We start from the raw sequence: 14848 nt of genomic DNA, 5'->3' as shown, positions 1-14848 counted from the left end.
CTATTTTCATTGCCTCATCATTAAGGCAGAAGAAGGAATATTTTAGTAAGGAAATAGTGAGGAGGATATAATTTCAGAGTAAACTGGAGGCCAGTACGATAGTGGGAAACAGACACACATACAATGTATCACTGTCTTCATATTCATTTTGACTTTTGTGAAAAGTTTTCTGTTTTCTTTTTTTGGTATTGTTTTTCTTTTTTGGCCATACTGTGCAGCATATGGGATCTTGGTTTCCCTACCAAGGATCAAACCCATGCCTCTTGCATTGGAAGCTCAGAGTCTTACCACTGGACCACTATGGAAGACCCCATGAAAAGTTTTCTTGAACTCATAATTTTATACGTATTGGGGTTTAGGAGCCATTATTACTATTACTACCTTCTGTTTGGGTAATTAATCTTGATTGCTTAGATGAACTGAAAATGCTCAGTAGCAGGGCTGGCAGTCAGCACAGAAGAATGGTTTCAGGATAGCAGGTGATGGGGGAGCGGTAAGCGGTAGCATGTATGCATGCCCGGTTGTGCAGTCGTGTCCGACTCTTCGCAACCCCGTGGACTGTAGCCCTCCAGGCTCCTCTGTCCATGAGATTCTCCAAGCAAGAATACTGGAGTGGGTTGCCATGCCCTCCTTGGTAAGAGGTAGGCAGGGTCCTAAAAGATATCCCACTCTTCTGCATTGCAGTCTGGCAACATCTTTGGCACAATGCTGACACTTTCCCTCTAAAAAAGGTAAGAATTTGCTGTATGACAGAGGGAGCTCAAAACTAGGGCTCTGTGACTACCTAGAGGGGTGGCAGGTGGGGGAAAGGTTCAAAAGGAAGGGGACATATGTATACCTATGGTTGATTCATGCTGATGTATGGCAGAAACCAACACAATATGGTAAAGTGATTATCCTCTAATTGAAAATAAATAAATTTTTCAAAAGAGGTAAGAACTTACATATTAGGGAGTAACCCTATAAACCAAAGTGAGAAATGAAGAATGAAAGGAGGATACAGATGAGTTTTAAGACAGCTGTGCTTAGTCACTCAGTCATGTCCAACTCTTTGTGACCCCATGGACTGTAGCCCGCCAGGCACCTCTGTCCATGGGATTCTCCAAGCAAGAATACTGGAGTGCGTTGCCATGACCTCCTCCAGGGGATTTTCCCAACCCAGGAATCAAACCCAGGTCTCCTGCATTGTGGGCAGATTCTTTACCATCTAAGCCACCAGGGAAGCCCTGTTGCTGCTGCTGCTAAGTTGCTTCAGTCGTGTCCAACCCTGTGCGACCCCACAGACGGCAGCCCACCAGGCTCCCCCGTCCCTGGGATTCTCCAGGCAAGAACACTGGAGTGGGTTGCCGTTTCCTTCTCCAATGCACGAAAGTAAAAAGTGAAAGTGAAGTCACTCAGTTGTGTCCAACTCTTAGCAACCCCATAGACTGCAGCCTACCAGGCTCCTCCATCCATGGGATTTTCCAGACAAGAGTACTGGAGTGGGGTGCCATTGCCTTCTCCGAAGGGAAGCCCTACAACCTCTTAAATACAAAATGAAACAAAAATATAAAACCATTTGTTCATAGCCAACTGAAGATCAGACTGATTGATATTATTCTCAGTCAATGAGGGAAATGAAAATGAAAACTCCAATGGAAAAAGTGTTTTGTTATAACCAAGGGTTGAATTAGAAAACGAGAAGGATGAGTTGGTTTAAGGAAGTCAGAATGAACTCCTAGTAAGGGATGAAATTGTTTCCTTTAGCCCTTCAGGGTGATGTGGGAAGAAGCAGTGTTAAACTTTTGCTGGTGGTTGAGATTAGCAAGGAGAAAGAATACACTGATTCAAATTTTAAAATTTGCTATGAATAGTAACATAAATTTAAGTCTGCATTAAGCAAACAAAAAAGCAAATATTTGACCATTACCATTCCCCCACTATTTACCAAGCATCCATTAGAGAAGCACTGCAGCAAAACAGAAAAATAAGAAGCCACACATGGAATGTTAAAGTTTCTAGTAGCTCCATGAGAAAAAGAAAAAGAGGTAAAACTGATGTCAATAATATATTTTACCTAACTGACTGTATCAAAAACATTATCACTTCAATATTTCAATATCATTAGAGATATTTTACACTCCTTTATTTTGTACTAAGTCGTTGAAATCCAGTATGTGTTGGTGACACTTACATCACATCTCATCTTGAAATAACCACATTTTAAGTACCCAGCAGCCACATATGGCTAGTTACTGCTCTGGACCACACAGCCCTGGTGTGCAGTCTCACGGCACCTGTCTCGTATCATGGTAGAAAAGGACACAGGGAGGAACACACAGTTTCCAAGCTAGGCCAAAAGGCAAAAGAGACTAAGGTCCAAACCTAAGGCCATGGGGGATTAAGTCCCAAAAGAAAGGTTCAGATCATGTGTTTGGGAATTTCAGAAAAGGGAGATCATCATAGGCCAACGAACTGAGTCTTGAAGTGGGCTGTGAAGTATGGTTATATTGACAAAGGGAATGAAAAACATTCTCAGTGGAGGCAACAGAACCATAATGCAGTTTTCCAGCTTATAAATTTTGTAAGAAAGCTTTGGGAAAGAAATTATCTCCTTTGAAAAATGAATCAATTTCCATGAACTCCTCTCTCCCAAAAAGATTCAGAGAGTCCCCAGAGTGGTAGGATGGCCTGGCCTGCCACAGGGCATAGAAATATCTCACTCTATTCATATTAGAATGAGAAATAAATCATAGGGAATTCCCTGGTGGCCCAGTGGTTAAGGTTCTGTGCTTCCAATGCAAGGGCTGCAGGTTTGATCCCTGGTTGGAGAGCTAAGCTCCACAGGCCTCCAAGCTAAAAATCCAGAACATAAACAACAGAAGCAATATTATTCTTGCTTCAACAAACAACAGAAACAAATTCAATAAAGTCTTTTAAAATGATCCACATCAAAAAAAAATCTTAAAAAAAAGAATGAAATTATAGCAGGTTGAAATGTGACATATATATATATATATGGGGCTTCCTTGGTGGCTCAGCAATAAAGAATCTGCCTACAACATAGGAGGTGTGGATTCGATTCCTAGGTTGGGAAGATCCTGGAGGAGAGCATGGCAATCCACTCCAGTATTCTTGCCAGGAAAATACCATGGGCAAAGGAGCCTGGCAGGCTACAGTCCTTGGGGTCCCAAAGAGTGGAACACGACTGAAGCAACTGAGAACATACATTCTGTGTGTGTGTGTGTGTGTGTGTGTGTGTGTGTGTGTGTGTGTAATGAAATTATAACCAGGCTGTGTGCTCACAATGCTGTAAAGGTTCCCTAACAGAGTAGACTGCTTGGGTTCAGGACTCCCATCCCTCCACTTACAATGCAGGGACCCCAACAATGCTGGTTTTTCATTCCTCACTCTTGCTGACACCAGAAATTTTAAGTTTCTCTTCCTGAGGAAGAGAAAGGCACTATGGAGCCACACCCGCTCAAATCCTTGCTCTCAAGTATACTGATCACCTTTGCTTGTGGGCTGGTTTGGCATATTACACACATTTGCTTTTTTCAAGTCAGCAAAACCTACACGATTCGCACCAATCAACCATAGACCTGCCTAGCACCCTGGGAGCGGGCCAATGTAACAGGAGGCAGAAATTCAGCCCTAGACAAAGGAGTCTTCAGTACTTGGGGGTAAAATTGTATGGTTACACTCAAACTCAGCTCTGCCAACACTTGCAACTCAAGCAGCAAATCTGCTGGCTATACTGACTCATTATATTAACCCAGGGATAGATGTACTGACTCCTTAGCAATTTGAAGACCTTTAAAGGAACTAAGGGCAAAAACTGAGAGGGAAGGGACTACTCAATCTATCTGGAGTACAAAACTGCAGAACAAAAGATCCCTCTGTTCCATCAGCATCTCTGTTGTTGGGAAAATGGCCCCACCCTTTTCCTTGAATTTGAAGAATTACCAAAGAGTGCTTTCTCTCAACTTAATAAAAGGCTGAATAATATTCCACTGTATATATGTAGAGCAGAAATTAACACAGTATTGTAACACAAATATACTCCAATAAAAATTAATAAAGGGACTTCCTCCCCAGTGGTACAGTAGATAAGAATTAGCCTGACAATGCACCGGACACACGGTTGATCCCTGCTCCGGGAACATTCCAGACACGGTGCAGCAACTAAGTCCACGTGCCACAACTACTGGAGCCCTTGAGCTCTAGAGCCCACCAACCACAACTATCGAAGCCTGCACGCCTAGAGGCCTTGCTCCACAGCAAGAGAAGTCACTGCAATGAGAAGCCCGTGCATGGCAACTAGAGAGTAGCCCCCAGTCTCCGCAACTAGAGAAAGCCTGTGTGCAGCAATGAAGATCCAGTGCAACAACAATAACAACAAAATATGTATATATAAGGCCATGGTTGCCCTTTGGTTCAGTGACCTTCCATTCCGTCTGTATCTTCCAGATTCTGAGCAGAGAAACCGAACCAGAAGTAGACGTACGTTAGGAGATTTACTGCAAGGAAGTGGCTTATGCGGTTGCGGGGCTTGGTGAGGCAAGTATGGTGTCCTCAGGACAGGCATCAGTAAGGGCAAGTTGGAACTCTCTCCCACAGCCCGCAGGCAGAATTTCTTCTTCTGAAAAGCTCTCTTATGCTCATAAAGTCTTTCAACAAATTGAATCAGATCCATCTAGTTTATTCAGGATAATCTCTCTGACTTAGAGTCAACTGACTGTGGACTTAGAGCACATCTATAAAACACCTTCACAGCCACACCTCCATGGGGGTTTCAACAACCACAGAATGTAGCCTAGCCAAGTTGACACCAACTGTCACACCTGTTGGCTATACCTAACACAGTGTTATATTCCTAACACACCTGTGTCACACCTAACACAATCTCTCCTTCTCCAGCCAAATTTACTCTACCAGACCACGTCACGTGCAGTGTGGACACCAGCGCTCCGCATACATGGACTCTCCTTGGACCGCCCTCTCCCTGCCCATCTGCCTTGCCCAGCCCATACAGACTGTCTTGTTCTTGCTATTCCTGGTATTTGCGGTGATGTCTCAAAGGATCACGACCCTTTTTCCCTGTCTCTTTCCTGAGATTATAAACGACTCATAGCAGAGAAGATGTCTTCTGTCTGGGCATCCCTAACATAGAGACCAGGCTCTCTAAGTGTCTGTAATGACTATGTATAACCTAGGGAGACCAAATCCTTAACATTCAGCTTTATTCATCCCAAAGATCATCTGGGAAAACAACCCAGATGCGAGGCCTACTTCTTAGTATTTCTCAGTTACTCAAGTTTCAAAGGAAAAGAATTAAGATTATAAAGAGTGTAAAGATGAGAATTGCATGTCTTTTCACTATTCTAGATTTGTTAAAGAAAATTGGTGTGCTTTAAATTCCATATGCTTAGGTACAATCTTCGGGCTTCCCAGGTGGTGCTAGTGGTAAAAAACCTGCCTGTTAATGCAGGAGACATAAAAGACACAGGTTTGATCCTTGGGTCGGGAAGATTCCCTGGAGAACGAAATGGCAACCCACTCCAGTTATTCTTGCCTGGAGAATCCCATGGACAGAGGAGACTGGCAGGCTAACAGTCCTCGGGGTCAGAAAGAGTCAGACACGACTGAAACAGCTTAGCACACAGGCCGGTACAATCTTGACAGCTCCCCCGCCTGCCCATCACCCTAGAAGTGTCTTCATCTTTCATTCTGAATGGCCCCTTTCTTTTGCAGATTCTACAGCATGGTTGGAACTGCCTGGGAGAGTAATTTTATTTGTGGGGAACTGCTCTTCTCTACTTACTAATATTTGCTGAGAACTTACCATATGCCAAGCACCATCTCTGTTTTCCTACAAAGCAATCCTATGAAGTAGGTACTTTCATTATCTCCCATTTAAAGATGAAGAAACAGACTTAACAGGTCAGAAAAAACCCTTAGACAGTGTACTTCATCTTGGGCAGGTCACAAAACCCTAAGGACAATAACGCCAACTTCACTGTATTGTACCTGGGTTCGATCCCTGGGTTGGGAAGATCCCCTGGAGAAGGGGAAGGCTACCTACTCCAGTATTCTGGCCTAGAGAATTCCATGGACTGTATAGTCCATGGGGTCACAAAGAGTCAGACATGACTGAGCGACTTTCTCTCTCTCTCTCTCTCTCACACACACACACACACACACACACACACACACACACACAGAGTGTATTGTTATAAGGATCAAGTAAGCGAAGGTGACTGCCAGACACACAAGGGGCACTTTTCAAACTAAAGGGACAAACAGATGAAAAACAGAATTTGTGGGACTTCCCTGGTGGTTCAGTGGCTAAGACTGCATGCTCCAAATTCAGGGGGGCCAAGGTTCGATCCTTGGTGACAGAACTAGATCCCAGATGCCACAGCTAAGAGTTCACATGCTACAGCTAAAGATCCCATGTGCCACAGCTAAGACTCGGTGCAGCCAGATAAATACAGTTAAACAAATATTTTTTAAAAAGGAGAATTTGTATGTTGCTTGGCAAAGTACTCCTGCTATACTTCAGTTCAGTTCAGTCCAGTCGATCAGTCATGTCCGACTCTTTGCGACCCCATGAACCACAGCACACCAGGCCTCCCTGTCCATCACGAACTCCCACAGTCCACCCAAATCCAGGTCCATTGAGTCGGTGATGCCATCCAACCATCTCACCCTCTGTCATCCCCTTCTCCTCCTGCCCTCAATCTTTCCCAGCATCAGGGTCTCTTCAAATGAGTCAGCTCTTTGCATCAAGTGGCCAAAGTATTGGAGTGTCAGCTTCAACATCAGTTCTTCCAATGAACACTCAGGACTGGTCTCCTTTAGGATTGACTGGTTCGATCTCCTTGAAATCCAAGGGACTCTTAAGAGTCTTCTCCAACACCACAGTTCAAAAAGCATCATCTCCAGTGCTCAGCTTTCTTTATAGTCCAACTCTCACATCCATAAATGACTACTGGAAAAACCATAGCCTTGACTCGATGGACCTTTCTTGATAAAGTAATGTATCTGCTTTTTAATATGCTGTCTAGGTTGGTCGTAACTTTCCTTTCAAGGAGTAAGCGTCTTTTAATTTCATGGCTGCAATCACCATCTGCAGTGATTTTGGAGCCCCGAAAAATAAAGTCTGACACTGTTTCCACTGTTTCCCCATCTATTTGCCATGAAGTGATGGGACCAGATGCCATGATCTTCAGTTTCTGAATGTTGAGCTTTAAGCCAATTTTTTCACTCTCCTCTTTCACTTTCATCAAGAGGCTCTTTAGTTCTTCTTCACTGTCTGCCATAAGGGTGGTGTCATCTGCATATCTAAGGTTATTGATATTTCTCCCGGCAATCTTGATTCCAGCTGTGCTTCTTCCACCCCAGCATTTCTTATGACATACTCTGCATATAAGTTAAATAAGCAGGGTGATAATATACAGCCTTGACATACTCCTTTTCCTATTTGGAACCAGTCTGTTGGTCCATGTCAAGTTCTAACTATTGCTTCCTGACCTGCATACAGGTTTCTCAAGAGGCAGGTCAGGTGGTCTGGTATTCCCATCTCTTTCAGAATTTGTCAGTTTATTGTGATCCACACAGTCAAAGGCTTTGGCATAGTCAATAAAGCAGAAATAGATGTTTTTTTGGAACTCTCTTGCTTTTTCAATGACCCAGCGGATTTTAGCAATTTGATCTCTGGTTCCTCTGCCTTTTCTAAAACCAGCTTGAACATCAGGAAGTTCATGGTTCACATACTGCTTAAGCCTGGCTTGGAGAATTTTGAGCATCACTTTACTAGCATGTGAGATGAGCGCAATTGTGCGATAGTTTGAGCATTCCTTGGCATTGCCTTTCTTTGGGATTGGAATGAAAACTGACCTTTTCCAGTCCTGTGGCCACTGCTGAGTTTTCCAAATTTGCTGGCATATTGAGTGCAGCACTTTCACAGCATCATCTTTCAGGATTTGAAAGAGCTCAACTGGAATTCCATCACCTCCACTAGCTTTGTTTGTAGCGATGCTTCTTAAGGCCCACTTGACTTCACATTCCAGGATGTCTGGCTCTAGGTGAGTGATCATACCACCGTGATTATCTGGATCATAAAGATCTTTTTTGTACAGTTCTTCTGTGTATTCTTGCCACCTCTTCTTAATATCCTTGGCTTCTGTTAGATCCATACCATTTCTGTCCTTTATTGAGCCCATCTTTGCATGAAATGCTCCTTTGCATGAAAATGTATCTCTAATTTTCTTAGAGATTTCTAGTGTTTCCCATTCTACTGTTTTCCTCTATTTTTTTGCACTGATCGCTGAGGAAGGCTGTCTTATCTTGCTATTCTATGGAATTCTGCATTCAGATGCTTATATCTTTCCTTTTCTCCTTTGCTTTTCACTTCTCTTCTTTTCACAGCTATTTGTATGGCCTCCTCAGAGAGCCATTTTGGTTTTTTGCATTTCTTTTTCTTGGGGATGGTCTTGATCCCTGTCTCCTGTACAATGTCACGAACCTCCGTCCATAGTTCATCAGGCACTCTGTCTATCAGATCTAGTCCCTTAAATCTCTTTCTCACTTCCACTGTGTAGTCATAAGGAATTTAATTTAGGTCATACCTGAATGGTCTAGTGGTTTTCCCCACTTTCTTCAATTTAAGTCTGAATCTGGCAATAAGGAGTTCATGATCTGAGCCACAGTCAGCTCCTGGTCTTGTTTTTGCTGACTGTATACAGCTTCTCCATCTTTGGCTGCAAAAAATATAATCAATCTGATTTTGGTGTCGGCCATCTGGTGATATCCCTATGTAGATATACTTGCTCAGCTATCATCTCCAGAGGTTGGATCACAAAATTGGTAAGGATGACACCTACCAGACCTTCTCTGGACAAAACTGGGTAAAGAAAACAACTTGTGTTTCTCAGCTATGATATAGCTTGCTGCAGAAGAATCGTCTGGGGAGCTAGTTAAAATGAAGATTCCTAGGACTTCCCTAGTGGTCTAGTGGCTAAGACTCTGCACTCCCAATGCAGGGAGCCCGGGCCTGATTCCTGGTCAGGGAACCAGGTCTCACATGTAGCAACAAAGATCAGAGATCCAGCATGCCACAGCTAAGACCTGAGCAGCCAAATAAATAAATAAATACATATATATACTTTTAATGATAAAAAATGAAGATTCTTGGGACCATCCCCACCGTCACAGCACTGATGAGTAAGAAATGGGCTTTTTAAAGCTCAAGTAATTCATATACACTCCTAAACTGAAGAACAACTATCAAAGATGTACTTATATAAATACATATATGCACACACACACACATATATATGTACAAATTATATTAATTTTTATCAAAAAGGATGCAAACACCAGACTGGAGCCACTGGACATAATTTATTTGTCATGATTTAGACAGAATGAGCACAGTGACACATTCAAGCAGAAATCTACAGTGTTTATCCTTCTAAATAAGTCAACAGCAATCATATATTTGAAAAATATCAAAAAGTGCCAGAATGAAATCTAACTAGAGAGGGCTTAAGCCAGTGGCAGTTCCAACTTGAAAATCACTTTGGAAGCTTCTTGGAAAAATAATCATGTATGTGGGCCCCATTTATAAACTGAATTAGAATACCTAAGGTCTAATCTAGGCATTTATATGCTGAAATTTTCTGCAAATGATTCTGATTATCTCCCTATTTTAGAATCACTGATAGGACTTCCCTGGTGGTCCACTGGTCCAGAATCCATCTGCCAAGGCAAGGGACATAGGTTCTATCCCTGTTCCAGGAAGATCTCACATTCCACGGGACAACTAAGCCTGTGCCCCACAACTACTGAACCCGAGCTCCGCAACAAGAAAAGCTACTGCAAGGAGAAGTCAGAAAGTAGTCTCCACTCTCCACCAACTAGAGAAAGCTCATGTGCAGCAGCAAAGACGCGGCACAGCCAAGAGTAAGTAAGTTAATAGAGTTAAAAGAAAAAGAATCACTGATAAAAATTGGGAGGTGTACTTTCCCTGTTTCCAAGGTAGTACAGATCTGTTTACTTCTGCGTAGGACAAAGTGGTAGACAAAGTAGAAGCTGGATGTGGCTCAAACACTGCTCAACACTTCTCGCTAACATTGTATTACCGTAGCTCTCAGGATTTGTCCCCTAATTTATGCTATGAAGAGCCAAGAGAGGCCAACAACACGGATATTCAGTGGCCACTAACTAAAGTGCACACAGGCACGTTTGCATGTACACACACACACACACGCACACACACCCATAAGTCTTAGGTCTCCTGTCAGCATTTTCTTCTCACTGCTTCCTCGTTCTGGAACCCTCCGGTCTCCATAGTCTATGTTTATCTTCAAAAGTTTTGATTACCTGGTCTAAGTGTCTCCTCATCTAGCTGTAGACACTGAAGCTAAGTGACTTGCATGTGGCCCCTCAGCTAGAGGGTAGTAGAGCCAGGGCTCAGACTAACTCTGACTTCAGCCCAACATTTCCCTCAGTACTTGTTCACTCCCTGGACATTCAGTGGGATGCTCTCTCTCCAGCCCAACCAGCGGGACAGGACTTGGCTCTAAAAAGGGCCATGCACTTGGTCTGCTGCCCTGCTCTTGCTATCTGGAAATTCTTAACTTTTTTAACAGAAGGTCCTGAATTTTCATTTCGCACATGGGCTTGCAAATTACGTATCTGTTCCTGCCTATAAGTGAAGAGGGCTGCTCATGGCCCTGAGACAAACTAATCATTCACCTGGGAACCTGCAGAAAGTGGAGAGCCACAGTTCAAAATCTCAACGTCAGCTCTGACCACCTTACCCATCCCTAAGATGATCTTAGCTTCCCTGAACCCTCAAACCCTCAAGTCCTACCTGGACAAACTTCATGGAAAAGAGCTCTGTTCTCCAGGTATGTGCTAATGGAGATAGTATTTCAATTACCCTTTGACTCTTGCTGGAAGGCAAGTAATTGCATTCTATTTAACTTTGAATTTGCTAATAGAAATGATGACTAATTGGAAAACATTTAAAAATTCTCTTCTCACCAGATCATTCTCTAAAAATTATACTTTCAAACATATCAACCACTATTCACTTGTACTCTGACAGCTTTACAAACAGCCCACATTTTGAAAAATTCTTGCAAACAAATCTTGGCAAATGTTTCCTGTTTTTCTTAAGCTTATGACAGTGTTATTTTCATTTGTTTAGTTATGCTTAGTTATCTTATCTGACATGGCCAGATGATCCAGCATTGTTTTTCAAGTCTTGTTTTTAATTTAACAAGGTAATGCATCCGTTGGAAGCAACTGTTTATGTTTTATTTTGTTCTAAGAAGTCCCCTTTAGTGATCAGGAAAGACAACAAATTTAAAAGAAGGAATAGCCATTGCATTTTCTTTGGAAATCATTTTAGAGCTGCAAAAAGATCCTATAAATCACCACATGCGTTGTCCTTATTTTCCCATAAGAACAGAGATTGTGATTTGCTCAGTGAATCATCATGTCAAGTTCAAAGCACAGAAAGAGACTCCAGGGCTACGTTTTAGCATGTCTATTCTTAACCAGTTCCAAGTAAGTTAGACTGACAATCACTAAATATACTGCAGAGTTCAAACTACAACTCTAGAAATTGAAGTGCATATAATCCTTAAAAAAAAACAAAAACCCTTCACTATGCTCTCTAAAGATGTTAAGAATCACTATTGTATCATACTTGATAAGTGCTAATCAAGAATATTACTTCTGGATACATTATATAAACATCACACAAAATGCATCACATACATAACACTACATTTAAATCCTTAGTGGCATCATCATTGTGAGATGGGACTAGCCTTTGCCATGTCAAATTTTTCTTAAGAAGGTGACACAAATGTAGGACGTGCAATTTGATCACAGTGTATCTGAATCAGAGAGGAGTAACAATGAATCACAGAGGAACTGTTTCCAGGGCTAATGCAGAACACTTGGCCGTTTGGTCACCAGCATTCATCGGACATACGTGGATCACTGTCCTCACGCCCTTGTATCTTTCTTACTTGTGGAAGTATTTGTCTCACTAGACTGAACCTCTTTAAGGCAGAAATAAATGATGTGTTAGCCATTCATCCTTTCATATCCCACATCAATGCCTAGTACACAGCAGCAAATAAATGAATAAAGATATGAATTCTTCAATATCTTGTGGAATTTCTGTATTTTCACACGATTTAGTACAGTGAGGGCTTCCCTGGTAGCTTAGACAGTAAAGAATCTGTCTGCAATGCGAGAGACTTCGGTTTGGTCCCTGGGTCAGGAAGGTCTCCTGGAGAAGAAAATGGCAACCCACCGTACTATTCTGGCCTGGAAATTCCCATGGACAGAGGAGCCTGGTGGGCTACAGTCCATAGAGTCGCAAAGAGTCAGACACAACTGTGTGTCAGACACACTATTACAGTGAAGGAGAGGTTTATAATCTCAGTGAAGGCAGAAAAGTAGGTATTATACTTAAAAAAAAAAAGTGTAGCCTCCTATGCCTTGTACAGTGTTAATGAGGCAGGAAACAATTATGTAATTAAACGATTAATGAGTGAGGAGAAGCACAAAGTAATCCACTTACTCGCAAGCAAGCCAACTCCACTTGCAAGGGATCCAATCCAGGCCGTTTTTCCTTTTCCTTCACCAAAGGCATCCAGCCATTCTATGTACAAGACACCAACAGCTAATGGCGATCCATAACACAAAAACTGAGTGAAGAAGGAGACAGCTACAATCACCCAGCCCCAGCCACCGTCAGGCGACTTTTTGAATTCCATTGTGACGTGAGGTCAAGTGGGCGTCTCTCAGTGGGTCCTAAGCAAAAAAAAGGAAAAGCATATTTAGAGTATGGTAAGGCATGGTATTCTAGATTTAAAACAGCTCCTCCTAAATTAAAATATTAAAAGTTCCCTAAAAATACACAAGGAAAAGGATAAGAGATCACTGACATATCAAGTTAACTTTAAAATCTTTATTTCTGATTTGAATAAGTACTATATCCACATGGTTCCAAAAAATGTTTTTATATTATAAAAAGGATACATTAGGAGTTCGGAATAAACATATATGCACTACTATATAGGCACCCCGCTCCAGTACTCTTGCCTGGAAAATCCCATGGACAGAGGAGCCTGGTGGGCTGCAGTCCATGGGGTCGCTAAGAGTCGGACACAACTGAGCGACTTCACTTTCACTTTTCTCTTTCATGCGTTGGAGAAGCAAATGGCAGCCCACTCCAGTTTTCTTGGCTGGAGAATCCTGGGGACAGGGGAGCCTGGTGGGCTGCCATCTATGGGGTCGCACAGAGTTGGACACGACTGAAGCAACTTAGCAGCAGCATATATAAACTAGATAACCAACAGGCACCTACTGTATAGCATGGAGAACTATAATCAATATTTTGTAATAACCTATAAGGGAAAGAATCTAAAAAGAATACATATATGTGTGTGTGTACATATATATATATATAGTTGTATATATACATACATATATATATACACACACATAATATATGTACAACTCAATCACGGTGCTGTACACCTATAACTAACATGACACTGTAAATCAACTACACTTCAAAATTTTTTTAAAAGGCATAGGGTGAAAAGCCTCCTTCCCAAATTTATCCCCATTCACCAGGTTCCCAGCCCAAGCCAACCACAGAAAATGACTGTTTTGGATTCTTGTTGCATGTTGAGTTCCCCATGAAGAAGATCTTAGCAAGAGCAGGTTTATTAAAAGTGTCCTCATTGGAAGAGAACAGACAGCAGCAAGAGAAGGCAAGCCACCATACAGAGTTAAGGGCTAAGGAGATTTCCAAAGCCGGCTGACCTCTCAGAGTTGCCCTGAGTGGGGCAAGAGGAGCTGGCCCTTCACAGCCCCATGTTGATAACTCACCAGTTGCAGGCCACCTGGGAAGGGGACGTGACCTCGGGTGAGGTGACTCTATTCAAAAGGGGCAACCATTACCCCTGGGGGGTGTTACCTGAAGCCATCTGTCAGCAGCCCTTCAGTTTCAGTTTCAGGGGCAAGAAATCTTTCATTCCTAAAGGGGGTCTCGAGGGAGGGTAGGCAGCACGTCACAATGTTCACCAACTCAAATATCCCTCCTGAGTTTCTTTTTTTCAAAAGAACACGTTGATTTATTTTTTTGCACTGGGTCTTCCCTGTGCTTCGTGCAGGCTTCGCACTGCAGGGGCTTCTCTTGCTGCAGAGTACAGGCTCTAGACTTGGGATGCAGTAACCGTGGCTCCTGCCCCCGCGCTCTAGGGCACAGGCTTGGTAGTTACGGCACACGGGCTTAGTTGCACCACGGCATGGGGGATCTTCCCAGATCAGGGATGGAATCCATGTCCCCCACACTGGGAGGTGGATTCTTAACCACTGGACTACCAGGGAAGTCCCCTTCAAGAGTTTCTTTATGAATATCACAAGCAAAAATGAGCAAATAGTCTTAGACATCCTTTTTTCAACAAAACATTCATCTGGTTCAAAATGGAAAAAAAATGACAGAAGATATACAGTCTCCCACTACCTAGTTGCTGTCTAATTTCCATACCCTTCAAAGGTAACCAACGCTTCTCGTTTCTCTTGTTTCTAGAACTGAAGCAACTTAGCACACACTCACACAGAATTACCTTATAAATACATAAGCAAACTCAAGTACAGATTCCCTCTAATTTTTTTTAAGACACAAAAAAATAGCATGTTATATGTATATTGGTATGTGTCTTGCTTTTTCTCACTTGAAAAATACCTTGAAGATCTTTCACATCAACGCGTAATAACCATCCTTACTCCTTTCTTTCGGCTACGTTGTGTCCCAGTAATTCTT

The 14848-nt window shown here is 42.5% G+C and overlaps 1 protein-coding gene across 1 annotated transcript in view; it reads right to left on the bottom strand.

Moving 5' to 3' along the window:
• SLC16A9 (solute carrier family 16 member 9) overlaps positions 1-12788 on the bottom strand; it is a 45431-nt gene extending 32643 nt beyond the window's left edge. Inside the window, exon 1 of the mRNA XM_068983077.1 lies at positions 12593-12788. Within this exon, the coding sequence (XP_068839178.1) occupies positions 12593-12788 (196 nt within the window). The remainder of the gene's footprint in view (positions 1-12592) is intronic.
• Positions 12789-14848: the final 2060 nt, after the last annotated feature.

The sequence above is a fragment of the Capricornis sumatraensis genome, chromosome 10, assembly GCF_032405125.1.
Source record: "Capricornis sumatraensis isolate serow.1 chromosome 10, serow.2, whole genome shotgun sequence".
NCBI classification, from domain to species: domain Eukaryota; kingdom Metazoa; phylum Chordata; class Mammalia; order Artiodactyla; family Bovidae; genus Capricornis; species Capricornis sumatraensis.
Note: the sequence above shows the minus strand (reverse complement) of the source record. Positions and strands in the feature narration are given on the sequence as shown.